The sequence below is a fragment of the Lepidochelys kempii genome, chromosome 10, assembly GCF_965140285.1.
Source record: "Lepidochelys kempii isolate rLepKem1 chromosome 10, rLepKem1.hap1, whole genome shotgun sequence".
Taxonomy (NCBI): domain Eukaryota; kingdom Metazoa; phylum Chordata; order Testudines; family Cheloniidae; genus Lepidochelys; species Lepidochelys kempii.
In genome coordinates this window covers 64,533,344-64,561,185 of record NC_136389.1, presented here as the reverse complement: position 1 = coordinate 64,561,185, position 27,842 = coordinate 64,533,344, and the positions used below count along the sequence as shown (strand labels likewise).

General features: G+C 39.2%; 1 protein-coding gene and 1 long non-coding RNA gene across 24 annotated transcripts in view; one reads left to right on the top strand and one right to left on the bottom strand.

Moving 5' to 3' along the window:
- Positions 1 to 27,842, top strand: part of LOC140894955 (uncharacterized) — a 305,659-nt gene that overhangs the window by 179,836 nt on the left and 97,981 nt on the right. The window lies entirely within an intron of this gene.
- The window catches only part of SEMA6D (semaphorin 6D), a 276,265-nt gene continuing 249,521 nt past the window's right edge, over positions 1,099 to 27,842 (bottom strand). For 14 of the 22 annotated variants that reach the window (XM_073303922.2, XM_073303916.2, XM_073303919.2 and 11 more), the window contains 18 exons: positions 16,254 to 16,409; positions 15,790 to 15,901; positions 15,157 to 15,217; positions 15,004 to 15,066; positions 14,819 to 14,920; positions 14,494 to 14,584; positions 14,120 to 14,239; positions 13,535 to 13,623; positions 12,613 to 12,830; positions 12,369 to 12,500; positions 11,992 to 12,147; positions 11,729 to 11,902; positions 10,766 to 10,906; positions 10,591 to 10,668; positions 9,641 to 9,732; positions 9,239 to 9,295; positions 7,219 to 7,386; positions 1,099 to 4,734 (listed from right to left, as the gene is read on the bottom strand). In XM_073303922.2, coding sequence (XP_073160023.1) covers positions 3,431 to 4,734; positions 7,219 to 7,386; positions 9,239 to 9,295; positions 9,641 to 9,732; positions 10,591 to 10,668; positions 10,766 to 10,906; positions 11,729 to 11,902; positions 11,992 to 12,147; positions 12,369 to 12,500; positions 12,613 to 12,830; positions 13,535 to 13,623; positions 14,120 to 14,239; positions 14,494 to 14,584; positions 14,819 to 14,920; positions 15,004 to 15,066; positions 15,157 to 15,217; positions 15,790 to 15,901; positions 16,254 to 16,362 — 3,267 coding nt within the window. In that variant the 5' untranslated portion in view covers positions 16,363 to 16,409 and the 3' untranslated portion in view covers positions 1,099 to 3,430. The remainder of the gene's footprint in view (positions 4,735 to 7,218; positions 7,387 to 9,238; positions 9,296 to 9,640; positions 9,733 to 10,590; positions 10,669 to 10,765; positions 10,907 to 11,728; positions 11,903 to 11,991; positions 12,148 to 12,368; positions 12,501 to 12,612; positions 12,831 to 13,534; positions 13,624 to 14,119; positions 14,240 to 14,493; positions 14,585 to 14,818; positions 14,921 to 15,003; positions 15,067 to 15,156; positions 15,218 to 15,789; positions 15,902 to 16,253; positions 16,410 to 27,842) is intronic. The other 8 variants (XM_073303935.2, XM_073303940.2, XM_073303936.2 and 5 more) reach the window with 8 other exon arrangements.

Below are 27,842 nucleotides of genomic sequence, written 5' to 3'. Positions count from 1 at the left end.
CTTTGAGCAAACGAGGAAAATGAAGTTATATATTAAATACAGATTTTAAATGTGCATCAGATAAAACAGTCCATAAATCTAAATTTGTTTTAGGTCTAGAATACATACGTTGGTTATCAGGTTTTCATCCTGTATTTTTTTTAGCCAAAAATGTGTTTAAAAATGCTTTTAGTAAAACTACTTTTAGGTGCCACACTCTTGGTATAACTTGTCAAGTAATTTCAGGTTATTGATGATTTGAAAAGAAAATCATAGTAAACCATTTTTGTTTATCACTTAAAAGCAAATTTTGTTAAAAGAATGTTGAACATTTGCTTTATGAAATTGCTGGGCTTATTTTTAAATTAACCACGATGTTGGCACATATTGACTATACTCAACTGTATGGTTTAAAGTACGTGCATTGTATATAGTTCTGCTATGCTTTATTACTAGTTCCAAATCCAAACAGCAGCAAAAACTGTACTTTTTAAGCATTGGTTACTTAGGGAAGTGCCAATACTTGATTAAATTTAAGTTTCAAAATAGCTTTGCTGGAAATTGTGAACATTAATTATCTATATTATGGAGAGGAAAACTGTCCATCTTAATAGTGTGCTGTATTTGTGTAAGGGATGGAACACAGAAGGGTTACTAGACACTAGAGAGATTTACAGGAAGCAAATCTGCCAACTGTAAGCCTGAAATCAAGTTACAGTACAGATTTCAGAGGGGAGTGTTGCGTGTTTTATAAATTAAAATGCATCTGTGTGATGAATCATATGGACTAATCTGACACAGTATTACATTTTCCCTCTATACGCCAGTTGTTTTGATGTTTTATTTTTAACTCAGGAGTCTAACAGTTGTCTGCACAAGGCTCTCAAGAGCCTTCATGTCAGCATTAGACTGTTATGAAAACGGAAGTACACCTGTGTGCCAGGCGATCGGTCTTTTGCAATCTGCATGATACCCAATACTGCTGATGAGGGGATGTGTCTGTGGTTTCTTAATGAAGCTATTAAAAGCAAGCAGAGTTTTTCTGTCTTTTCAATCAAAAGGACAATACATTTTATAAATATAGTCAATAACAAAAAAGTCAGACATTCAGTAGATTCGAATATTTTATTTTGACTTTACATGCAGTGTTAAAAACCCAAAGAACGTATTATTTACACATCCACAATACAAGTTTACAAGATATCTATACATGTTAAAGTACTCTGTGGTGTAGAGCAGCTTCATTTTTAGGGTTACTTTTTATGCCGTACCATTAAAAAAGATACAATCTGCGTTTACCTTTGCACAAATGGATAAAGCATCTTTTGTATTATTAAATTAACAGAATGACTAGGATGAATGTTAGAAATTTCAACATAAATACTGATAGAACTCACATTACCATCTACAAGGCAGCACAATGTTACAGAAAGTTATCAGGGTTCATATCAGGTTCACATACATTTATGTTTCGGTTTCACACAAGTCTGTATTAATATTTGTGAAGTGAATTCAAATCAGTTTTTGTCATTTGCTGACTGAGTAAATTTTGCTTTTTAATTGTTATTAATCTGTAGTGTTTTAGTTGCGAGATTGAAATGTTTAAGAAAAGAGATCACAGGATTTTGGATCCAGAGGTCTCAGGAAATAAAAGTTCCTTGCCAAAAACAGCCTTAAAGCAAAGAGGAAAATAAAAAAAGAATAATTTCTATTCTTTATTCTATGTTCTGTAACAGTTATCTAGTTTTCAGACTAACCTTTTCTCCTCCTCCGATATGTAATATAAATCTTCATTGTCTCAGAAACCGACTGAAGTTATCTGTCCTACTAATTGAGTATTCCTCTGCCATGGTCATTTCTACGGTTATGTTCAATAAACAATGTGGTAGTGTGTAGTTTGCAAGCTAAAACAGCCATCTGTGTTGAACATCAGCTGCAAGTGGATACTGTAAAACCTAGCAAATGACTTACACAACTTTAGCAGGTGTTCCATTACCCTAGAAACCTTATTTGATTTCACATTATAACTGATCAGTGGAATGCTTATCATGGCAAGGTGATTTAATATTGCTGTCTTCTTGAATTGCAGACTGCCTTTATTTACCACTAATTACTCTTGCTTTTTATCTTTTTTTGGGTGTTTGTTAAAAGAATTACAACTGGCACTGAGGAAATATGTGCTATATGGAGGACACCTGACAGATTCTTAGTACTTTTATCATTCGCGTGAATAAGGCACAAAATGCACAAATTCAGGTAAACTCACACATAATATTTACAGAATATCGTCATTACCTGCATGACTTTGGAGAAAATACTTACATTACACAACATAAACAAATTGATTGCACTACAGTTGAGTTTTCACAGACGGCTTCTGCCAGGCCAATTAGCGCTTCTTCCTTGAGATTGACAAAGGTCTATCAGAGTGTAGGATGTTATTAAATGCAACAAAAAGGTAACTTTATTACACAGGCATTGCCTAGTGTGTTCTACATTATTAGCTGCCTTCAATGAAAACTACAGGGGCTCAAATTCACAGTGGCCAGGTACTGAATGGAGGAACTGTGGAAGTACAGTGAGACTCCCCACATCCCACCCCAAAACACTAGATTTGAAATGTACAGATCTGAATCGATAGCAGCATAATAAAGTTATTTTAGAATTAACACACTTGTATTCTTTCATTGGATTACTAATTCAGCAATGTATATAATCTGGAACACTGACTGAGATGCACAGTTCCTCTCTAGCTGTCTCCAAACTGAACCCAATGAACTGCAGAAGGAAGAGAGTCATTTATTTGTTCAATAATGATCAATGTAAACAATTCCACAGCAGAAAAGATGTGATGGCAATCTACATACAATCTAGTGTGTACAATACACACGCACATACACACACACACAGAGCTTTATCTGTGGCATAAACAAAATGCCAAACATGGAAACAAACAGTGCTACTGTTGGGCCAGAGACTGAATTTCAGCAAATTGCTTATTAACCCAGATATTCATTGAGACATTACCATTTTCTGACATTTGTGCAAGAGGCAAGGTGAATGCATACATACTAAAATGTTCACATTTAATGGGAAGACCACGCATAACGGCAGTCTAAAATGGAACCCATTTTCAAGTAATTGCTTACAGGTTTTTCCAAGTACTTTATCAGCTAGTTAGAACAGTAAAGTAGCCCCCATTCCCATTGTGCTACATGTCTCCTTAGCTCCAAACAAAAGAAATGTAATGACCAGCACCTTCCTTTGTTTATTTTAGCAAGTCTTGCTGTAGCAATGTGTGGCAAGACACAGATGTTGCTGAAGTAAAGACAGTTTCTTTGGCCACTTTGTTCTCTTTAATTACAAGCAAGTCTCCATCTTATGTCTCTCCCACAACATCATCCCACAACCTGGACAGGTCAATACCACACTCTAATAAAATATACAAGTCCTAGTAGCTGTATTTGTTCAGTGGTCTGACTGAAGTTGTTTGAGGAACGAATGAGGGTTTTGGTGGCACGTCAGGTTTTATGGATGGTGTCCTCTTTATCCCTGTGCGAGGAAGGGTTCCATTGCTTGTGTAACTGCTTTGTCTGGATAAAGAAGGCTGTAGGTGAACGCTGACCGGTGTTCCTTGCATGTAGTCCATCTTTGTGCCTGTAGCAGGAGGCATGTATCCCCCACGGGTAATACTAGGCTGTCTGGATAACAAAACACCATTTGGTGAGTTTAAGTTTTTAGGAAGGGCAGATATTGAATGCCTTTGTGAAGAATTTTTGTGATAGCCCCTTTGTCTGTCTAAAGAAGTCATTGGTACTGCTGGGGTAGTAGGGACGTCCACCCGTTTTGTTGGACTATTTCTTGGAAGCGTAGATGGAGGGGAGTATAAAGATGCCTCCCTGTTAGGAACTTTAGGTGGAATCTCAGACATATTTCCCATTGGATCCAGCATTAAAGTCTGGTGAGCCACTTGAATGTCTCCCATAATTGATTTGGGATTATTAGGAGTTTCGTTTAAATGTTTCAGAAAATCGTTCAGGGTATTCCTGGAATCAACAGATCGCCTGTGGTCTCTTTTGCTTGACGGTTTTGTAAGTGGGTGATCAATATTTTGCATCTTTTTGTCTGCTTTATGTGCGTTAGAATTTGAGAAAGATGTGTTGTAGTCATGGGTAGCATTGGGAAGAACAATAGCACTGGGAATATGTCCATGACTTAACGGAGAATGGGGTGGGGGACTAGAAGGAAAAAATTGAGGGCTTTTTAGAGGGGTTTCTTTTCTTGAAGCATTGAGGTTGCTATGTGCCTTGTCTGACTGACTCTTCATCACCTGCAGTGTCTTTTGCTGCAGTACTGGGGTGGATTCTGGAGTAGGAAGTGCAGCTAATTCTGGAGGCTGGCCTCTGTGGTCCATTATCATGGATTTTGTATCACCATTCGGTGGCAGTTCTTTTCTGCTACTCAACAGATTTGTGTACAGTTTAGGCGAGTCAATGTTTTGCTGATATTCCTTGACAGGACTATCAAATAACCCATTCAGTTTAGCAAAACTTCCACTGGAGTCTGTACAGGACTGAGCTGATTCTGCATCTTTGTGTATTTTTCTAGATTTCCGTACAAATATATCTCGGTAACAGTAAACTGCCACTCCTGCAAGGAAGGCTCCCAGGACAAAAGCAGCAAATACACAAGTGATCAGGACGTTCATGTGTACCATTTGGTTGGAATCTCCTGACTGTACTTCCCACCTTACACCTGCAACAAACATATGTGATACATTAAAATAACATAGGTGACACACACAGTCCAAAACAAAGGTTGCCAGCCTGGGTGAAGGACAAGGATATATAATTAGATGACTGTTTAAGCTAGACTAGTATTAACGTAATTTGTCTGGATTCTACCCTCCATCACACTGCAGAGTGTAAAGTTTTAAAATAAAAGTTACTATGCTAGTATTGAGCAGCACAAATGTAGACTCTGCATTTCATTTGCAAATGAGAAAAGCTTGCTGGTGTTCCATTACCCAAATTACATTTAGTTATATACTGTACTGGTCTAGTGTCTATCCTTGTCCCCAAATATCCTTTAAGGCTCACAAATAGTGGTTTGTATGTTATTAACAATTTCTGCTGGAAAATTAGGGTTAAAAGGTGCTACTCTGCCAGACTGCAATTAATAACTCATGGAGGAATTTTTCTCTCAAGTTCCTGCCCAACTCATAAATCAAAAGAGAGAGGATTATGCAAATGTTATGTAAAACTGAATAATGTACATATTGTGGTGTTATAAACATGTTAATACTGTGCAAAACACATGAACTAATACATTCATATTCTGCTATCTTTAGAGTACCATACTCTGTATGATTATTTACTTATATTTTTTACAATTCAAGATTACACTATTTTATACAGGTATTTTACTGTTTTTTCTTATTTACTCAGTAATGAGCATTCCAAACTCCATATCATTTAAGATACATGGTTAATAAAAAGTATTAGAGTTTGTTAAAAATCTAAAAGAAGAATGAATATTGGATTAGTTTGTAATTCACATATTATCACAGTGTCTCTTAGTTTTTTGGGTTTTTGCTTTTAAAGCAACCACAGACATCTTGCAATTAAGACAATGTTAGATTTTAAAGGTAATTCCGTTAACTATACCAGGAGAAGTTAAAATAAAGAGTTGAGATTATAGGAATATACTGATTTTTGTTAGAGGCAAGGCCTTTGAACAGTGTTAATGTTCAGGGTTATAGGTTTTAATGGGTGTTGTGCAGAAGAGGAAAGGGAAGAGGAGGAAAGGTTCACTAATAGAAATGTCACAGAATGTGAATAAGAAACAAGAGCAAATTAGGACAAAAATGTATTGACTTAAAGCAAATAAAACTGAAACAAATTAAAATTACAAATGCACTGCTATAATGGCTGATAGGAAACCTGATATATTTTGGTGACTTGTAGAACTGAGGCTCTTCCCTTCGCTTGTGACTTTCATTAAATACAGAATTGTGCAAACATGTCTGTCACCAGGATAATGTATGTACCAATAAAAGTCTCTCATGAAGTTTTGGCTGTTGTTGATTGTAATACTTTTTTGCCAATCTGAAACCTTTGTTTCTGTAACAGCCTATGCAATGTTTCACGTGATTGAAAGGAGGAAAGGCAACAGAAGATGAATTGTATGTAATCTATAAAATCAGACTTCACATGTTTTTTTAGTTTTCAGAAAAGCAGAGTGTGTGTATTGGGAGACTCTACACAGCTATCTGAGTGCAAGCGCCCAGCTCCTCTCTCCAAAGTATAATTGCAGAGGATTGAATATCAAACCTGACCCTGTGTTCCTTGCAAACCCACTGAACTGAATGAGAGTTTTGGGTGTTCAACGAATACAACATTGGACCTCATCTGAGCAGTTTTGTCCACATACACATGGGCTGTTCCTTTGCACTTTTGAATTTGTCTTTAAACATTAGCTAATAAACCAAGGCCCTCTCAGTCTGTTTGGCTGAGAGGACCAGCAGTCTCATTCAAGCTCTAGAACTACTGCTGTTCTGTAACCCATAGACAGGGGGAAATAACAGATTTTTCGGTTCACTGGCCATTCTAAAAATTGTTTTGGGTCAAACTGAAATGAAAATTTGTCAACATTTTTGGTAAACCAAAAGTAAAAGAAAAAGTTTTGTTTTACATTGAGCAAAAAGTTTTGTTTAATTTGAGCATTTTAAAACACTTTAAAAACCTTTTAAAAATACACTTGAAGTAAATTTTGCAGCACAAAGGTGTTTCAAATTGAAAAATCAAAATGTTTCATTTCAAAAATGTTGAAACAAAAGTTTTGCTTTTTTCAGATTTTTTGTTTTATTTAACCACAACAAAAAATCAATGTGCATTTGTAAAATATTTCAGGTGACCTGAATCTGCTTCTTTTAGCAAAAGTTTCAGGTGAAAAATTTCACCCAGCTCTAGTAACCAACCACCTGATGGGCAGGTTACTTGTAAGACTTGAATTTACATTTGCTATGCATCCAGAATTCCTGCTGACATCAGCTGGAGTTTTGCAAACGATGAACATCACTTTGCCTACACGCGCCAAATGGGCAAGAGAACCATGATTGCACCTTCTGTATATTCACAGGAAATATTATAAACATAACAGTCCCAGCATTTTCAAAATTCTAATTGTACCCTATCAGGTTTCCATTCAGCTGTAATGTATTCCCTGGTAAGGCCTTACCCTTTGGGACACCTGATAATGGATCAGAATAATCAGAAGTGTTTGGGTCATCTTGAACTACAAATTTCCGAGAGCCAGTCACTTTAGGTTTCCAGGAACCAATCACTTTAGGTGATATAACTGGGATACTTGCCATTGTGGTAATAGAAGCTGAGGATAACTCCATGTCTGTGGTGCAAACAGATTTTTATTAATGTGTATTACAAACAGGCTTTCCTCACTGTTTTGTGGTATTTCTAAATTATAGCTGGAGAAGGCATTTAATGGGAGTTACATGTCAGGGCCATATATGATCTACACTTCACAGAAGTACATAGGGGTGCCGAAAATCAGATTAAAAATACAAATTATACATTAAATAACATTACAACTATTATTCAAAAGCCAAGAAAGTCAAATGGAAGGAAGTGTGGAAGTTATCGTAAGCAACTGAAGGAGGGGGAAAGCACAACTTATTCTACTTTATTGCTGTATTGTTTACTTTTAGACAAGCTGTTTCAATGTATTTCACTGTCTTTTAAAAATCTCTGAAAAAGATGTTTATTAGTGACCTTGTAAGAGGCCAAAATAGTAAATATTCCTGAGAGACCAGATCAGCTCTGTTAGAACTGTTACAATCACCAGGAACTGATGTAGTTAGGCACCGTTGGGAGATAAGACACATATTTTTACCTCTTATATTGTAATGGTTCCTAAGGAACTATGCTGCTAAAGCCTTCTTAGTAATGAATTGAGTGTATAAAGTCATTCTGGCCTCTGTGGTAATGCCCATGAGCAGCAAACCTATTGAACCTAATAGTCTACACTGAGCCTACTTTTCAGGTGCACATCCCTGATTGGTTTGCACAGGACTAGACAGATTTATGGCCACGTGTGCCTGCAACTGGGGATTTGCCTGAGAAAAGTAACCACTCACATATATGTTAATTCAGGGCGCAAAAATCAGGTTCATTATGTGTGCAGTCTAAAAAATCCAACTGAAAGTTGAATCGATGAAGTAAACTTTCATGCAAGTAAGGCAGCACGTTCAAATAATATGGCTGTCATTCCCCCCTCCCCCCAAATTTATGCCCTAAATTATATTATGGGTACATAAATCTGCAAAGTGTGTGTTTGTTTATCAAACACAGCCCCCTTGTTGAGATACAGACGTGCAAATACCATCAGAAACCACACTGTTGTTGCATTCCCATAACTTAAACAGCCCAACAGATTTCCTTCAGATTTGGCCAACAGGAATGTCCCCTAGGGCTGAAACCCAGAGACCAAGTTTCATTCTGGACTGAACCCTGGAAAATAAGGGCTTGATGAAGTGCTCCTTTTGAAATCGATAAAGGTTTTACTATTGAGTTCAACAGAGCAACATTGGCTCCTATATTCCTGGAAAATGGGGATTTGCAATGAAAATGCTGTAAAAAAATGTTGAAAGGAGTAAAGGATATGAAGGCCCTAGGACAACACTGCACCAAAGGTCTCTAGTCCAGCATTGGTTTGCTATAGCCCGTGTTCTGCTATGCCCTTGATGAGATTAAATGATTAACATTAGCATAAGTATTTAAACATTTCCAAAACATAGAAACATAGAAATACACATTTTAGAAAATGTGTATTTGCTTGATAAGATTGGTGGTGAGGGGGGAGAAGGGGGAGGAAAAAAAAGGAAGATGATGAGATTTTTGCCATCCATCTATTAGAGATGACCAAGAGGGGCATTCACAAATGTATGGGGGGTGGGGAGTAAAGCTGAGTGGACTTCCGTGCCGTGAAGATGTCATCTATGTTAATCAGGCTCTTTAATAAAGGATGTATCTCAATAAATAATGAGCTGTTAACATGCGGCTACACAAGGTGAAGAGCTGAGCCACAAGAGTCCAGCTAGCTTTACTATCAGTGGGGACATGAGTAAAAGCACAAAAATGAAGGCTTGCCACCTGCGCAAAAGGAAGGGAAAAAAGGGCTGAAAATGCTGAACTGAAGGAAAGAAAAGGTCATTAATTCAAAAAAATTAAAAAAAACTAACCAGATGTTGGGTCGCCAAATATTTTGTAATCTGGTGTAGTTGTAGTAGGCAAAATTTCTAAAAGAATTAAAGGAACAAGTAATCAGTGAAAAGTAACCAAAAGAAAGCAAAAGATTTTAAAACCTGAGTAACTGAAAATAAAAAAGGAAATACGATCTGTTACCAAAAAAGGGAAATTGTTCAGTACCTTAGAGCTCTCTGGAGTCAATAGCGAAGTGAGGGAAGGAGAGGGGGAGAGGTAAAACATCTCTGCCACCCCCCGCCGGAGCAGCTTAGCTTTGTGACTGTTCGTGGTAACACTAGATGGAGCGTGCAAGGTGTCACTGAACAGCTCATCATAAATTTAACATCCACAAACTACTGTTGACACATTATAAATTAGCAGCAGTGACTGTGTCTTACCATGGCAGTCCCCAAGCTGTCCTGTATTGCCGTATTCTACATCTTGCTCATATCCTCCAGTGCTGTGGTTGTATGAAACAAACAAAGAGAACCTGCAATTAATAGCATTAATAAGGAAAAGAATGATTTTCTTCTGAAAGCATAAACCAGACACACATTTGTTCAGCAAACTTATGGGAAAGGGGAGTTGTACAGTAGATGATAGCAGAAAGACTGTATATTAAATATAAAAATTATGTGAAGGCTTTAAATTTTTAAGCACTTACACCAAGAAATAAATCAAGTTCTCACACTAATAAATTTATGTATAGTGCAACCATTCTTGTTTGCTGGTAGATCCATGCAACTCCAACTATATTAACTGGAGTTGTGCATGCCTATCTAAGGGTAATATTGCTAATGCAATGTGCTCCATGAGCTGGATTCTGCAAAATGCCATTGGAAAGGTATAGATTGGCTGTGGAAAAGTCTTACAAGTTTTCTGCTAAAAAAAATTATTTTTTTCACCGTTGTAAAAATCAAGTGAGCAAATTTCACTCAAACAGTCCAAAAAGTTGAGACAAACAGAGAAAACTTAGGCTGTAGGAGACTTTTCCCCATGTAGTTATGAGCCCGTGAAAATAGATTGATTGTTGTAGTCTCCTGGGAGTGAGTAACTAGAATATTGTAATCTCTTTGCTAAACTGATTAATTTGGTCTGCGTCATGCTCCAGGTAGCCCTCCCTATAGGTCTGATTGTCCTTACGCAGGTAAAACACACATTGAGATCAAAGTCTTCCCTAAGTAAAGACTATAGAATTGGACCAGAATTTAGCATTCTGGTTTTTTACATATACTAAGAGAAACGTTTTATTTTTAGAGCATTAAAAAAAGGAGATTTAGTGAATGAGTGCATGCACATATATAACCTACTGTAGATACACTGGGCTGACTTTAAAAATAACACTTACAACATGCCAGGTTTCACTCTTCCGCATGCCCCCTGGTCTAGCCAGCCACAATAGGGGTCTCGTGAAGCAATACAAGACCTGTACAAGATCAAACCGGAGAAAATAATGTCTTTCATCCAACACCAGAGATTTCTGTGCCTTTAATTTATCGGAGAGTTGAGGAATGTAGGCTTACTTTTTACATGATCCATGATGCTCACAGCGACTGAGGGGAATTCTAATAACACAACTGGAGAATGCCACAAATATAGCATGGTGTTCTTTATCCAACTGAAGGGAAATGACTTTTCTGTCTTCTTCAATCTCTGCATTACACCTGTTTGGTAAAAGTCATTTGAAACAGTTATTGATATAAACTAGAGTATCTTGTGTAAAGCTCACACTGGAAACATTTTTGATTTGTCAGTCAATTACAGCTGTGTAGGAACTGAAAACTGTATGCTCAACAATTACTATTGCTTGGACATTGCAATGATGAATGCTGTAGAAATGCTTACACATCTGTGTAATTTAATCTACTTTTAGGGTGATCCCCATACAACCTAAGCATTACCAGAGCTGTTTTTTGGCCCCAGCTCTGCAGGTCTGTGATTCAGGTTGGAAAACTCCAAACTCACTAGCTTTGTGATCTCACTGTGTCTCATACACCTGTCATAGAGAAGACTCTCAAAATCTGTGCTGGGTCCATTTGGATTTTAAACGGAACACTTCACATGGCCCTACCCAAATTCTCTGCTTACAGAACAAACAATCTTTATTTCATTAGTGATTATTTTATTTATCACTGAACACTTTGAAATTCTTTAAAGGAATTCCTTAGCTAAGGTAACAGTGTATGGTGTTTGGTATCTAGAAGAAATTGCATCAATGACTTAACAGACATGGAATTAAAATGCTCTCTGCTACCCACAAAATGTTATGTACTAAAATTTTCAGGTTATTCAGCAGCATATCTGCTCCATAAACAGTGGGAAATGACAAACAGAGTAAGGATCTTGGTGAGAAAGTGTTTACAAAAAAAAAAAAATTAAGAAAAAACACCACTACTTGTTAGGCCACGAGAAGAAAATGACTAGTGAGAAACACTCTGGAATATTTTTGGTATTCTGGAGAGCAGTTCTTGTAAAATAATACCTACTTTGCATGATTATAAGCATCAATCTCTTCCAGTAATACGCTGTCATTCAAAGAAAAAGATCTGGTCTTTGCCAAGATCTTAAGTACCACTCCTGCTTCAGAGCCAACAAATATGACTGTGTAGTTTTGGTAGGGTCCAGCGGAATGGTCTACAGCAACTGCAGTCAACCTATATCTACCAAAAACCGAAACACACATAGTTATTCAAAAGAATATTTCTTTTTTTAATGTACAGATGTGACTGACTTCACAAAGATGCCATACCTGACCCGTGTCTTTGTGAACCAGGGCTCCTCGATGACTGATGGAACTGCAGAATCCATCAATGGATGGGATTTGATGAAGGATAAGGTTTCATCCGGGAAATCAATGGAGGTTTTGTAAGCCTCTGCTAGACCATGTTTTGCACAGCAACCAGGTCTGAAAGGAAAGCAACATGTTTTCTCTCTCAATATTTTAGGTAATGAGACAGGGTAAGAAGCATCCTGAAAGAGCAGAGCAGGCTGCAGATGAGAATACTTATGGTCCAAGTGAAAGCCACTTCTTCAGTTTTACATGACTAGATTCTCCAATGTGTCATTGATTTAAAGATAGCAGTTTACAGGAATAATATTATTGTGTCATGAGCAAGAATCTTTTACCTTGGCTTTGGTACTTTGTCTTCGGGTACAGCTGTCCAAACAGAGTCTGGAGTCTTTTGTTCTTTAAATCTTCCTTTGAATACTTTCTCAATGTCATCCATGCTGAAAGCACACACTGCTGAACCAGGGATGCTGTAAAATTAAAAAAAAAACTGGTGCTATTGTAGTCTGGATTCTTGCAACAATCTTAGTTCTAACAGGGAACTGGAGAGCTTCTTTTGATGTTAGGTTGCTCATCTCTCACCTGTTAAGCTGTGTGGTGAATACACCGACAACAGTAGGGACTCCATTGATTTCTATTATGTCTGTGATCGACTGCAGAACATCAAAGTAGAAAAATGAATCCCCGGGAACAGAACAGTTGAGCCGAGCTTTTAGGAATGAAGTCCAGTGTTTTTCCAGCACTCTTTGGGAGCCACCCATGTCATTTTTACATATGCGTGCCACACGGGAATACACAGCCTGTACAGGGGACAAAAGGCAAAGAGATTGGTTTATGAAATGCTATGAAAAATACCCCCATTTTCCAAGGATAATTTTGTTAACAGGAACATTGCAGCTCTATAACTGCTTTTCTGAGTCTGTACAGAAAGGAAGAAAGCAAACAACGTTTAGCTGCCAGTGCATAAGCATTTTAATGCATCACTGAGCCAACACAACACTCCCAGCCTTCCCTCCACCTTTTTTCAAAATCATATTGTTAGTAAGATTTAAAGTCTTTAAATAACCATGTGTAAATGGTTTAGTAATTTACTACAGAATATCTTTCCATGGTGAAGCAGAAGTATCATATGCTATATTAGTATGACAAAGATATTCATTATCTAGAGGCATTAGGGAGCCACCTTTTGACCCCCTCCCCCCCTTTCTTTAACAGTAGGCAAAAACAGAATATCTGCTAATTTTCTGAGTTAAGGAAATGACAACGCTAAAAGATACCTGTGGAGAACTTTGTTAACAAGACAGGGCAAATGCAAAAAGCTTTAAGGCTCAAGATACCTGACAATTATAAGGATGAAAAAACTGTATCAACTTTATACCATTAATACAATATGATGTAAACTATATTTGTTGCTGAGGCTATTGTCCATGACAACCATATCTCACCCTGACAAGATTTTTGATACTTCACAGCCGATTGTGACACACTGACTTTATATACCTACCTTGCCTAAATTATTGTGCTCTACAGCAATTTCTCGAAAGAAGAAATAAACATAGTTGCCATATTCTATGGCATGGAGGAAATGTGGTTCTGCAAGAAAGAATGAAGAGAAAGCTGTTTACCTAAAAGAACCATTCAATAAGTATAAGACACTGCCTGCTCTGTGTGACTTAAAGGCTTTCCCTTGGTTACATACCAACTAAAGGGAACTCCAATATTCAAGACACTTTAGGAAGTCCAAATATGGGTGCATTCAAGCTTAAATGAACTTGTAGTCTTTAATGTCAGCTAATGGACTGTAAAAAGGCCTCAAAGGAATTGTATTACAGTGAAGGTCTTTGTTACTACAGATTCATTCATTAACCTATTTAACTGTGAGTGGGGGGGACCCTTACATTTTAAACAAAGATTATGCTTTATCAGCACAAAGTTGCTTTCTTATCCATTTGATCTTGCTATACCAAACATTGCATGTACGTTAACACAGTGTTTATATAAAAACATACTGGCTATGATACACTTGATCCTCAAGGCCAATAAAATTATATCTGTGACATACACAGGAAAGTAATTTTTTCAAAATTACCTTTTATCCATTTGGAATCGTATTTTATTGTTCTTAGGGCAGATCCATCTCCCATGCTGCGGTAAATAACAGCATCACTTGCTAGAAAATCTGCTACTGTTGCTGAATACAATTTCCCATCTAAAACAATAGTCAAACCATGGTATTAATGGGCCATTAATAATACACAGAATTCTTACTAGTCTGTAATCTCTCTTTGTACTGCCACTTTCCCCAAAATTACTCTAACCTATATTTTAACAATTTAGCCTCTAATCCTTTTGAGACCCTTGAGCACAATCTTAGAATCTGAGGCACCGTGACACCTGCAGCTTCTCTGTGCTTTCTTTTAAAGCCCTCTGGCACCTTCTGCATCATTAATCAAAAGTTCTTACCAGCAAAGAGGGCAACGTTGGTTTGTCTGGCATCAAATGGGCATCTTGCCAATCCGCTAATTTCCTCTCCGTCATACTCTAAGGTATTCAGCTAGAGAAGAAAAATAAATTGTTGGTGTCCTACATGCCAGCATGAAGGGATAACACTATTTTTACATATACCTTAACTCTACATGATGGTTTCTGTCCATTTTTATCTAATATTTCATGACGCTCGAGAAAAGAAGCATTCTGCAGTCGTACCAAAAAGCTTAATGATCACAACACAATTACTTTGCAAACCTATAAAACAACAGATTAATTGCATATTATTGAATGTGCTTACCCAGTAGTATCTGCACATGGGGTTAAATGCATTTGTACCACAGACAAACACCATCTCATCATTTCTGGGAACAAAGACTTTAATAAAGTTATGGCATTCATCCTGAAAGAAGAAAAACGTGTATTAAGAACAGATCTCATGCCTGCACTTAGTAGTATTACTTTCTCTGTATATGATAAACATACTTTGTGTTTGCCTTTCATGGCACAGTTCTCTCTGTCCTGCTGTCTCGATCTCCAGGTTAATTTCTGTTTAAATCAAATGAAATAAAAAAGTTTACTTCTTGACTTGAAAATTCCTTAAAAAAAAATCAAATCACTTTCCTTACATCTACTCACTTTGCTTGGAGTAACTTCTGCCTTGGGAACTTCATTTAAGTTTACTGTATAAACTTGATCCCTATTGGAAACAAGGGCATAAGACGCATCAAGTGAATGCATGAATACGTTGGATGTATGCATGTTTTTTATTATAGATCTACTTTTTAGGAGACTTGCTAGACAAAGACTATATTTTGAAGCCTTTATTGATTTTCTGAGTAAATACTGGACATTTTTGGTTCCTATTACAGTAATGGTTTTAGATAGCAGCTGTGTTTTTCAGCTATTCAGCTCTTATCTGTCATATATTTATTGTCCAAGCCCAGCTCAGTGTGTCAACATTCAAAAGTTTTAGACTCTTTTCCTATATCCCTGAAGTATCATTCCATGTTTAAAGTGATCAGGATATGTTTTAATCACGGCTGTAATGTAAAAGAAGGAAAATGGTTTAGCATAACGCAGCAACATATTGCTGCCTTTGGCCTTCAAATCCAATTTTTATACCTGGGGCATAGATACTGTTTATTTCTCTGGGAGGTTTCCCCCCCAATTCTAATTCTGCAGATTATTTTTTTAATAAATTGCCCACATTAACGCATACCTAGGAAAAAAAAGAATTTAAATCTAATGAACTGACTACAGGAAAATTACCTGCCAGCGATATAAAGTGTGTCTCGAATTTTCAACATCAGTTGAAAGTCCAGCCTGTGTTGAGATTCATTGCCTGAAGGGCGTCCTTTAAATACTGGATATTGCCTTGAATCTGCAAGTAAAAATGGGCTGTCCCATCACTCAGGATTATAGAGCTAAAGAATCAATATACAGCATTGATTAGCTGTATATACTAGGTGTAGAAGGGTTTAAACTAAATTCCTCAGGTAATGTCTTGAATATGAATGAATAAAAGCTAGCCAATGTCAGCAAATATTCTTTTTACTGAAATTGTTGCAGTATTTCTGATTGCTTTTTTTAAAGGAGTAAGAGCCAGTAAATAAATTTGGTGAATTGCAAAAGAATAAACATTTTTACTTGTCTAGATATTAATTAATTAAAATTTCAATGAACCAAAACAACTGTGTAGTGTTTTAAAGGCAAGCAATTTGCTGATTACTTACAATGGTAGTCAACAACATTAATAGGGTCAGCGTCTTCAGGAAAGCTGACAGCTAGGCACCAGGACACAGTCAATAGCATCAGACAAGCACAAAGTAGAAGCAGCCTCATGGCTGGGGAAAAATAGCACCAGCTTCTTGGTAATACTGTTTAATTACCTGTAAAACAGAAATATGGCAATGGAGGTTTCAATATTACAGGACAATAGAAGTGACTTCTTATTGCAGAGTGATTTTTTTTTTTAATGTTAGTAGTGGTGGAGTAAACTAGTATTTATGAAAGGCCCCTTTGTGTATGTTGCCGGAAAAACTGCTATGTGACAATGTTGACTAAAGCTTTTCTGAACCGTATTGATGTTTGCTAATTTTTAGTCACATTTAGAGATATTTTAGAGGCAGCCGATGAATGTTATCCTAGCTAAATCACAAGGATACATGCAGGCTACTGACTTGGTGAGAACATTGTTAAAGTTGGGATTAGAATTTTAATTAAACTGCTATCTCTTTCCCTTCCCCCATTACCAAATGTCAGCCAACAAAATCCTATCCCATAAACTACCTAAATTTTATCTATTAACATCACGAGACACATTGTTTCTCATTGTTTCTCCCAAGCCAGCATTTAGATTTAAAACAAACTTAAATCTAAGTCTAATATTCTTAGGGTTAGATTCACAAAAGGACTACCACTTTAGGCACTTAAATCCCAGAATCAGGCCCCAGCCGAGATTCAGAAAACCCCCACTCAACGCCTGTAGGCATCTAAACTCGATCGGCACCTAAAGTTTTGCAATAAAAGCTCCCTAGGCCCTCTGTGTTTCTTCCTTTGAGCACGCACACAGCAGCTCCACACCAGGTGTCCAGATGCATAAGCCCCAGGGTGATGCATGAACCCGGGACAGATAAGCAGAGGAACACCTAACTGACTTATGGGCCTGATCTAGTAAGCGTGCTCAGACCTTGCCAGTGGATTGGGCCCTATGGGAATCTGGAGGAGCTCCTTCATAGCTTTGAGACCAATAATTAGGGTACCTACCTGGGATGTGGGAGACCCCTGGTTCAAGTCTGCCTGAGGGGAAGATGTAATTTGAACTGGGATCTGCCATCTCTCAGGTGAGTGCCCTACCCTGAACACAATATTTTAAAATTCTGCAAGTTTTATTTGTCAATAAATAAATGCAAAGGCTCCAGCATGGCAGCGGGGAGCACAGGCCACTGGCTGCATGCAGGTCAGAGATCATCCTGCAGCCCTACCCCCCTGGGACACAGACTCAGCGGTGAGGCTGCACCCGACCCTGATACAGCACAAGGCCTGGACCTGTCCCAGAAACACCCTAGGGCCCTGCCCCTCTGCACCAGGTGTGAGGCAGGCAGGTTCAACCAGGCAGGATCCAAGTGTGGAGGGGCTCAATGTGGGGGGGAATCCAGCTGTGGGGGTGAGAGGATTCGTTGGGGGCGGGGGGGGGGTTCCAGATGCAGGGGCAATGGGACTCTCCAGGTGAAGGTGGTTGGGACTCAGCAGAGGGGTCTGGGTGTGGGAGGTCTCGGGGGGGGGAGGCTTGGGGGGAGTGAGGCTGGGTGGGATGGGGGTCTGGGTGCAGCTCGTTGGGGTCAGTGGTGTCGGGGGGGGTCTGGATGTGGGAGTTTGGGGTGGGACATCAGTGTGAGGGTTTGAGTGCAGGGAGCTCAGTGGGTGGCGGGCTGGAGGCAGGGGATCTGGATGCAGCGGGGCTCCAGATGCAGGGTTTGAGGTTCAGTGGGGTGGGATTCAGGTATGGAGGGCTAGGGGCATTCTGGGTGTACGAGGTGAGGCTTGTCAGGGGTATCTGGGTATGGTGGGTTCAGCTGCACAGGGGTTTGGTAAATGGGGAAGCTGTTCCCCGTACAGTCATCCCTCCCCACCACAGCTGAGGAGCGATGGGCCAAGAAGCAGAGGAGGATGCTGAGCTTCCTGCTGCTGGGGGAGTTTTGGGGGGATGGAGAGGGAGAAGGGGGTCTGATACAGCCCCAACCACTCCTTGCAAGGAAAGAGAAAGTCCCATCCTCTCTTGCCTCCAGCCCAGACAGGACTAGCAGCTGATCCCGGCTCAGGGTAGGAGCCACTGGTTGGGGTGTCCCCAGCTCTGCAGTGAGTTACTTCTCTGCCAGCTGCTCTGGGTTACTGAAACGATGTACCTGCGCAGCTAGGGAGCGGTGTGTGACTGCTCTTGCAGCTTCCCTGTCAGAAAGTCAATTTTCTGCAGGGAAAGCAACAAAATCTGTGGGGGACATGAATTCTGCGCACATGCAGTGGCACACAATTCCCCCAGGAGTAGCTATGGGATAGTCTAATGTGGAGTGTCTCAGCGGCTCCAGTTAAACCTGTTCCACTTGCATAAATCAAATCAGTGGCGCAGGGAGACCGGACCCTGGGTCTCTTAAGTGAGCGCTGTGACCACCATGCTCCAGAATAATTCTCGTGCACTCTCTCTGGCCCCAGTGATTCTTTCATTATCCACAGTGGAACAGCTTCAATGAGGGACAGAATGAGGGAGTCCCATATCAGAATATTGCATAGCGCCATGACTGGAGCACTCATGTGAAAGGTGGCAGATCTCAGTTCAAATCCCTTCTACCCAGGATTGAGGGGGGATTTGAACTGGGGGAGGCGGAAGAGATCCTCACCCAGAGCAGCCTAACCACGTAGCTAAAAATTATGAGGGAGCGCCTCCTCCCATTGCCTGCTTTTTACAGAAATGGCATAGGCACCTAACAGCAAAGGAGGGTTTGCTGCTGAGAATCCCAAGTGTCAGGAAGCACTTCCCTGCAGTCTAGAATTCAGTGCCTATCTGCAAGAGAGGCGTGGGGTTTAGGTTACACCCCTTGCTTTGGCACCTCCCATTGGTGAGGAGCTGCCTAGCATGAGGGTTTTTGTGAATCCCGTTCTCAGGCATCTCTCTCTCCCCATGTGTTGTATAGGGAGTCTGATTCAGGATTTGTGACTTCAGGGTTTTCTAGGCACCTAAACGTTAGGCTTGGTGATGCTGGCTACATAGTGACCACACCTAGGTTTCTTTGAGACTCTTGCCCTCAATGCCTGACACTATATTCCCGTGTCCCTTGTATTTACATGTGTGCAAGGTGAGCACCATTCTGATTTGGTAGTGTTTGTCACCCACTTGGCACTTCCTTTGCATTGGTGTGCAATGTGCAGAGCAATGGAGAGAATCAGTCCCTGAGAATGTATTTCCCCCACCCAATTCTATAACTAACTAAATAATGCGGATAATTATGTACAGACGTGGCAGCATTCAACTTTTATTTTGATAAGGCCCATGTATAATATCATTTTTTATTTTTATCAATTTAAATGTTCAGTTATGCAAAATTATGGGTTTTAAGCATTTTTTCAATTTTTTCAATTTAAGTTTTCAGAGCTGTGGTAAATTATGAGTGGGGGGGGGTCAGACAGTAATTGTTTAATGACAGTAGACGCTAAGATTCAAAAAGTTAAAGCTTTATAACCATTACAACACAAAATGTGAACATCATGTCAAAATACACAAAGTCAATTATTTAAATCAAACTCTGCAAGTTCTCAAGAAGCATTTTCCTTACTTTGTCTCTCTGTAAATTTTGATTATCGTCCCTGGAAATATTTTTTCATTGGTTTGTCATGTCCAACAAAACTGATCTTTACCCAATATTTACCGATTAAAAATCTAATCTTTCCACGTCTGATTATGTAGCACCTTGTTTAGTCTGAGGCGCCCAAAAGATTGTGCATTATGTGTTGAGATCATGACATACATCATGGAAATGCAGTACCAGCACTATGCAATGATGCTTTTGAGGGCAAGTGAAATGCAATTTGGGCAAGATGCAAGAAAACATGTCTCAAGGATTTTTAATGACCACACATAGTCTGGGCATAGGTTTTATTTCATATTAGAAACATGGCAACTGCAGTACCATACCTCATAGCAACTTACCAAAGCATGAGTTCAGTTTTGAGTTGCAGGTACAAATCTCTATTGATTTAATCATAAACACTATGTTCTGCAGTTGTGGAAATCACTTATTCTAGTAAATTATTTGTTTTAGGAAAATAAAACCAATCTCCTGATTCCTAATATTTCTGCAAACCAGTTAAAATGTGTGTAAGTGCTACTGAAAGTTAGGGTGCTTAGGATGAAAAGTTGGTGTCACTCCCAATATTGGTTCTGTGCAAGGATTGTTCAGTGCATATGGCCGCTGACCTGAGTGAGCTCATGCTGGACTAGGTGAGACCAGCATAGATGGAGGTAGTATTTGGCAATGGGAAGTGTAGATGAGGTCCTATCCATTACACAGTGACCTGGAAAAGATACATTTTTAACTGTTAATGATGCTTCTGCATCTCAAGTCCACCAGTCCAGAACTGATGGGTCGCACTCTTAGGCAAGATTGATAAGCAGCAGTGACTAATGAACACTAACAATACCTGACACCGTCCTTGGCTTGACACAGCCTCCTCAGATGAAACATCTAGCATTAAATTGCTAGTGAATGCACTTAAACAAACTGGAATTAATAATGTTAGTCAAGTTAGTTCCTTCTTGTTCAAGTATGCATCAGAGTGAGATACTGCAGCTTGGTGGCTCTGAGATACATTCTTCTTTCTGCAAACAGAACTCTGGCTCTTACAAGCTTTGAATACCGATCCTATTCTCAAGACTAGGAAAAGAATGAGGAGAGGCATCAGAGACCTCAAACTGTAGTAGGTCAAACACAACTGATACAAAGGCAAAATGACTGGTAAAGAACCTTGTAGAATTCCTCTCCTGAAGCCTCCATTGACTCAGGAGGAGGCCTAGGGTGAGTGGAAGGGCCATCAATTCTAACTGACCACAGAGCTTTTTTTGGCAAGTAGGATTTAGAAATACACTAGCTGGATGGATCAGGAGATGCATCAATTCTATGTGCCTCACATCATGAATTTTTGGAGCCCTTGCCCCTTCCACAAAATAAACACATTCTGAGATTTCTGGAATTCCCAATCTACCATGGAGACACTTCTGGGATTGTGGGCATATTAGACACAGGAAGAATTTCTTCCTCCCAGCCCCCCAACCCAAAACAATCAGGGAAAATGTCTGAACAAAGGTCACATGAAACCTTGATGTAATCTCTGTCACAAAGAAGAGTACTTGAGACAGGGCCTTTTTTTGGCTTGAGAGAAATTAAAAAAACAAAATGACAGTCAAGAACAAAGGGCAGCTACATGTGTGCTGGTCAAAAATTACAGCGATTTAAAAAAATAACTTTGCTAAAAGGAAGAGACCCCCTCCATCTCCCCCCCCGCCCCCCAAAAAAATTAAAGGATGAACAAAGTGAGAATCAGTCTTCTCAGTAACACATTAAAATCCAGGAGGTAAAGAGAAGTGTAATGCTAGTGGACGAGTCCCCACATAGAAATTTTCCAGGACAAAGATGAATAAACCCACATTTAAATTTTCCTTGGGCAGAGAGCATTGATCCAAAGATGGAAACTTTATGCAAATGTAAAAAGCTGGGAATTTTTATGTTTGATAATCCCTTCTAACCCAACCTCGCCTCTCACAAACCCTTATCAGGGGAAGATGAGAACGGCCATACTGAGTCAAACCAAAGATCCACCTAGCCCAGTAACCTGTTTTCCAACAGTAGCCAATTTCAGGTGCTCGAGAGGGAATGAAAAGAGCAGGTAATCATCAACTGATCCATCCCCCACATCTACTTCTATGTAAAGATCTTTGTCATGAAGAGGGAGGAGATCCAACAGGGAAAGCTTGACTCAGTCACCTGTGATTGTAGAGTTAAAGGTTTCTTTATTACTCAGTATATTAAAAGCATGGAAAGAAAATGAGTATCAGCTCGCACTTCCAATTTGTGTAGGAGGGAAAGGGCAGCCACTTTGTGAAGGTATTTGGATCTACTATCACACTTTTGGCAGCCTCGACACAAACAGATTGAGATCAGGACTGCCGGGAAGGAATAAAACCTGACGATAGACTGTTCCTGGGATGAACAGAAAATGTACTCAACCTCGCCACCAGCACACAGGCTTTGCCAGCCAGGTAAATACTTCTGTTGCACACAGATATGCTATTGTGAAACTCACACATAATTCTTACCTCATTCAACCCTGTTAATGGACGTCTGCAGAGGACTATACAAATAGAAATGCTGAGGAATTTGTTTCACCAGAATCACCTGATTATGAATTATTGGAAATATCTGCCCAGAAGAAAATTTAGAGCTCAGTTACGCTCCCTCGGTCTGATTCTTTTCAGCCAGGCTTCAAACTGGTCTTTGATTAATTTTGCCTATTAATTGTAGCACCAACGTTTTTGCTCTTATAATTTATTGTAAATTGCAAATATTGGTAGCAAAAGTATTTCTAGCCCCATTTCACAGAGGGGGAGTTGAAACAATGACAGATTAAAGCCAGAATTTTCACAAAGGCTCAGCATCTACAACTAGGGGCAGATTTTTCCAAAGAGCTCAGCAGCCCATAAGCCCCTCTGAGAACAATGGGAGCTACTAGGTTTTACGGTCAGATTTTCCCCAGATGTCAGGTGACTTGTCCAAGGTCATACATAAAGTCTGTGGAGATGGGAATTTAACCTAGATCGTCTGGGCTCCAGTTCAGTGCCTTAACTAGAATTTGCAGGTACTAAAATACAAGGATAGTTGTCTGTTGGTGCAAACTTTCACCTGTAAAAAGGAAGCTGGCCTGGGTGAAATCCTCACTGGCTATTTCACAGCCAGTAAAGGGCTGGCTGTGCAAAAAGCAAGACATTGCCCCAAATCTTTAGCTGACTATTTGTGGCTAGTTCCTGTCATTCTTCAATGAGATTGCACCTTTCACTTCTTCATTGAGGGAATCCAATACTATTTCCCTTAAAAGTTGAGCCTGGCTTCAAACAATCACATTTAACAGGGAAAAGGTCTGTGTTCCTTATCCATTCATCTACCCAAAACTTTGTCAATTTATGGGTGACATTCCATTAATCATTGTTGCATGTTTCTGCCATGTAAAAGGAAATGGGGGAAGGGAAAGTGAGCCAGCTGTGGCGAGGCAATAATTAAATAAAATAGATTAAAACCAAACTGACAAATGTTTCCCTCTAAAAATCATAGCCAAATTTCTTTATACTACCAATATTTCATAAATTACACAAGCACAGACTGGGATATGTGGGGGAGGAGGTAAATGAAAATGCACTTCAGGCCAGGTTAGAAAGAAACAAATCTAGCTACTAATCAGCCTTAAATGTCCTCTAGGAGGGAAAAATGAAACTGAGTAATAAATGAAACTTGGGGGTTAAAAAAGCTACTATAATGAAAAGTATTAAATGAGGCGTTGTCAAACTTTGCCATTTTCTTTCTTTCTTTCTGCACTTAGCACAGAACAAAGCCAGGTGTTATGAGGTCAGCAAAGGGATTTCTTCGGGAGAAATGGTGTGTCTTTGAAGTGGGGCACCATATTACCAGATTACTACCACTTCAATACTAGGTTCTAGTCTGGCAAAGTCATCAGGGTTTTGTTGTTTTGTTTTGTTTTTTTTTAAACTAGCCCCTGAGGTTTCAAGACTCACTTCTGTATAAATCTGGAATTTGCCTGCTGGTTCAAAGTTTGAGAAGCACCAAGATTTTCAAATGAAGGTTCCTTGAGAAACTAACACATACATATGACTATACCTGTGAGTACAAATAGGTATGCGTGTGTCATTGAGTGTGCAGGTGCTTTTCTGAAGTCCTGATGCATGCGCGTACACTTTTGAGGGTGCACCTTTTGAAAAAAGCTTTAAACTTGTTCATTCCAATAACAGTGCAAATGTAAAGGTCTGTTCCAGGTCCAATTTGCCTCTGTTGCTGCTGGCTCATGGATGCTCAACAAGTTTCTTGGGCTCCACAACTGTGAATGCTGCTCCCCATTCCAAAGGGGAATGGACACTCTTTCTAGAAGTCTGAGTACACCTAATGCAGCATTCTACAGCCACTTCTGTGGCATTCTAGTATGGTAATCAGGCTCTTGACAATGGTATTGAGGGGACTTGCTGAGCATATTCCTGGATGGCTTTTTGGGAGATGAGTTTTGTCTGGAAGACAATGAGTGAAATCCTGTCCCCAGTGAAGTCAAAGGTACTTTTGCCAGATTTCAGTGGGGCCAGGATTTCTCACTGTATGTTCAACCTATGTGTGTGTGCGATAAATGGCCCCTGGTGAGATGGCAGAAGAGCTTGAGAAACTGAAGTAGTAGGGTGCAGGGGAGAAGAAATGTAGCTCACTCCCAAGGAGTAAGGTGGGGTTTTTGTTTGGGGTTGTTGGATTTTTTGTTGTTGCCTTCTGTGGCAGGCCATCCTTCTCAGGGACTTCGGAAACTTTTTACTAGATCCAGGTCCTAACAGCTAAAAGCCAAACATGTTAAAGTTAAACCTGATTCTCTGTTGCCCAGCACCCTTGTGCAGTGGGTGTGCGAAGTGGGTGTACCGTGTTACTAAATCAGAATAGTAGAGTTTTAAACCCTCTGTGGCAGGTGTAAATGACTAACAAGGTCCAGGCTAATGGCGAATCAGGCCCAATATATCTGTAGATGAACTTTGAAAACACTGTATTCTATAGATTCCAAATTAAAAGATGAAAACAGTATAGTCTAGCGGCCTGAGCACAGGACTGGGGGGCAGAAATTCCTGAGTTTTAATCCTGGGTGTGTCATTGTGGCCATGGTTAATCTCCCAAAGTCTCTATTTCCTGTTTTGTGAAATGGGGATGATAATGTTTACTTCCTATACCACAGGAGCAGTGTAAATATTCAGTAGTTTTTATGCAAATCTCTTTAAATGGTTTTACGCAAAACTCTGTAAGTGCTAACTATGGTTAATTTTACAATCAAAGGGCCAAATTTTGATCTTAGGTCTGGTCTGTACACACATTTTTGTACTGGAATGACTATGTCTGATAGCGGGTGTGATTCTGCTCCCCCCCCGATAAAGTTATACCGGTATCAAGAAATCCCATTCAAGACACCAACTTGTCAGACAGGAAGGTGAATCAGCGATACCAATGTAAGGCATCTTTTTACTAGTATAAGTGTGTCCACACAAGAGGGAGGGTTATACTGATTTAACTATACTGGTATAGTTAAGGTATAATTACTGAAGGTAGACAAAAGTTGGTTTCTTCCATGGGATTTCTTTCATGTGTGTTCCTTGTAACATGGATTGACTTCAGTGATTCTGCATGCATGTTACTGAGGGCAACATTTGGCACAGGGTGTTTATTCTACATTTAAGTCTCACATGTTGGCTGTGCTATGGTAAATCCATATTTAAAAGCTTGATAACATTAGCCCATTTTGGCTATCAAATAAAGAGTGGAGAAGGGGAATATTCTGGCCTTACAATACGAAGTCACATACTGACAATATTCTTGTTGCCCTTGAGCTTACTTGAAGACTGCGTAGAATTAAACACATCAGTCATAAAATGAACTGAAGAAAATGTGTTTAAGCTATGAACAATATAAATGCACTTTTGAGATGATGGCTCCTCAGTTTTATCCTGCAATAAATACACACACATTCATATTTTTTTGTGGGGACAATTTTTATAAAATTTCTGGAGAAATTTAGTATTTGGAGCCAGGATACTAACTGATTCTGAAACAGCAAATAGAAGATCTGTCTCTTTAAGATACTGCCTGACTTGTTTAATGGTGTCTGCATCAACACTTCTTGATCTATGTCCAAGTAAAAAATTGTTTAATATTAACGTGATGAAACCATAGTACTGAATATCACAGGTTTGATCTTAATTGGCTTATAGTATTTAGTTACACTTCAGTTGTTTGCAGGCTTTTAACATTACAGAGAGAGCACACCTCCCTTTAGTCTAAAAGAAAATGATAGAATGCTTGCTAAATGGCTAGGGCAGTGATTCTCAACCAGGTGTACGCATAGAAGTCTTTCAGGGGGTACTCAACTCATCTAGCTATTTGCCTACTTTTGCAAGAGACTACATAAAAAGCACTAGCAAAGTCAGAACAAACTAAAATTTCACACAATGACTTGTTTATACTGCTCTATAGTATACACTGAAATGTAAGTATAATATTTATATTCCAATTGATTTATTTTATAATTATGTGGTAAAAATGAGAAAGCATTCTTTTCAGTAATAGTGTGCTGTGACACTTTTGTCTTTTTATGTCCGATTTTGTAAGCAAGTAGTTTTTAAGCGAAGTGAAACACGAGGTATACAAAAACAAATAAAAAACAAATCAGATTCCTGAAAGAGGTACAGTAGTCTGGAAAGGTTGAGAGCCACTGGGCTAGGGTGACTTATACAAATGCTCAGAGGTTGATTAGACATACTTTGAGGACTGAACTCTCTTGTGACCAAAATTTACTCAAACAAGGCAGTTTCAGCACAAAATGAAATAAGATGTAGACCAAAACATATGTGATCCCTTCAATTATCGTTCTTTATGCTGGTTTTTGACTTGTTACTCTATTTTCTGTCCTTTGCCAGGGCAGTACACATGTTCTACAGTAGAAAGCAAACTTTGTTTTGAAGCTGTATCTGCTGCCAGAGCTGTTCTCTATGTTATATAGCTCCAGTGGGACTCACTCCCTTTGACGTTTACCAGAGCCTGAGCTTGGTGACAAAGTGCAAGGTACATTTGCTTATGCACTATTCTGATTGGTTTCAGAGTAGCAGCCGTGTTAGTCTGTATTCGCAAAAAGAAAAGGAGGACTTGTGGCACCTCAGAGACTAACCAATTTATTTGAGCATAAGCTTTCGTGAGCTACAGTGAGCTGTAGCTCACGAAAGCTTATGCTCAAATAAGTTGGTTAGTCTCTCAGGTGCCACAAGTACTCCTGTTCTTTTTGAGTATTCTGCTTAACCATCTTAACAGACCTACATTTTACTAATTTAAACTGCTTGCCTTGGACTGAGACTGCTCTCTGATATGACGAATGTATTGGTTACAGCACCCAAGCAGTATGGTAGGAAAATGAAGGGTGGATTTTGGTGTGTAGCTGCTTTGTTTTTAAAAAAGTGTCATATTGCCAGCCCTGGAGATGTAGGTCTTCCATTTATTCCCAGAACAGGTGCAGCCAAGACAACAAAAATGCTAGCTTCTACTCAGTGTTCTGGCCCAGACCTGCAGGGACCAATCCTACCAGCAAGATAATAGTTTAGGGTCCATCGATACTCAGGTATTTTTCTTTTTTCTGTTTTTTTTTCAGCTCATAAACCTGTGTTTCATGAGCTGCATTAAGAGTTAACTTCCATGTTCCTGTGATTTTTAAATGGATGTCAGAGTTGCCCAGCGTTTTCCATGGGTGCCTGTCTTTTGGTGTGCAGTTTCTTTGAGACTGAAATCTAAAGAGTTTCCACGCTCTCTAATGATGATGCAAATATTTATACAATTAGATATAGGCTTTAATATAGATTTAAAAACAAACAAAAAGACTGAAGCAAAAGTGAACTAATACCTTTTATGGCTGGAGACTTAAGTTTCAAATGTGAATGGGAGTCACAAGTGAAAGAAATAACTGTTTTTATACAAGACCTATAGTGC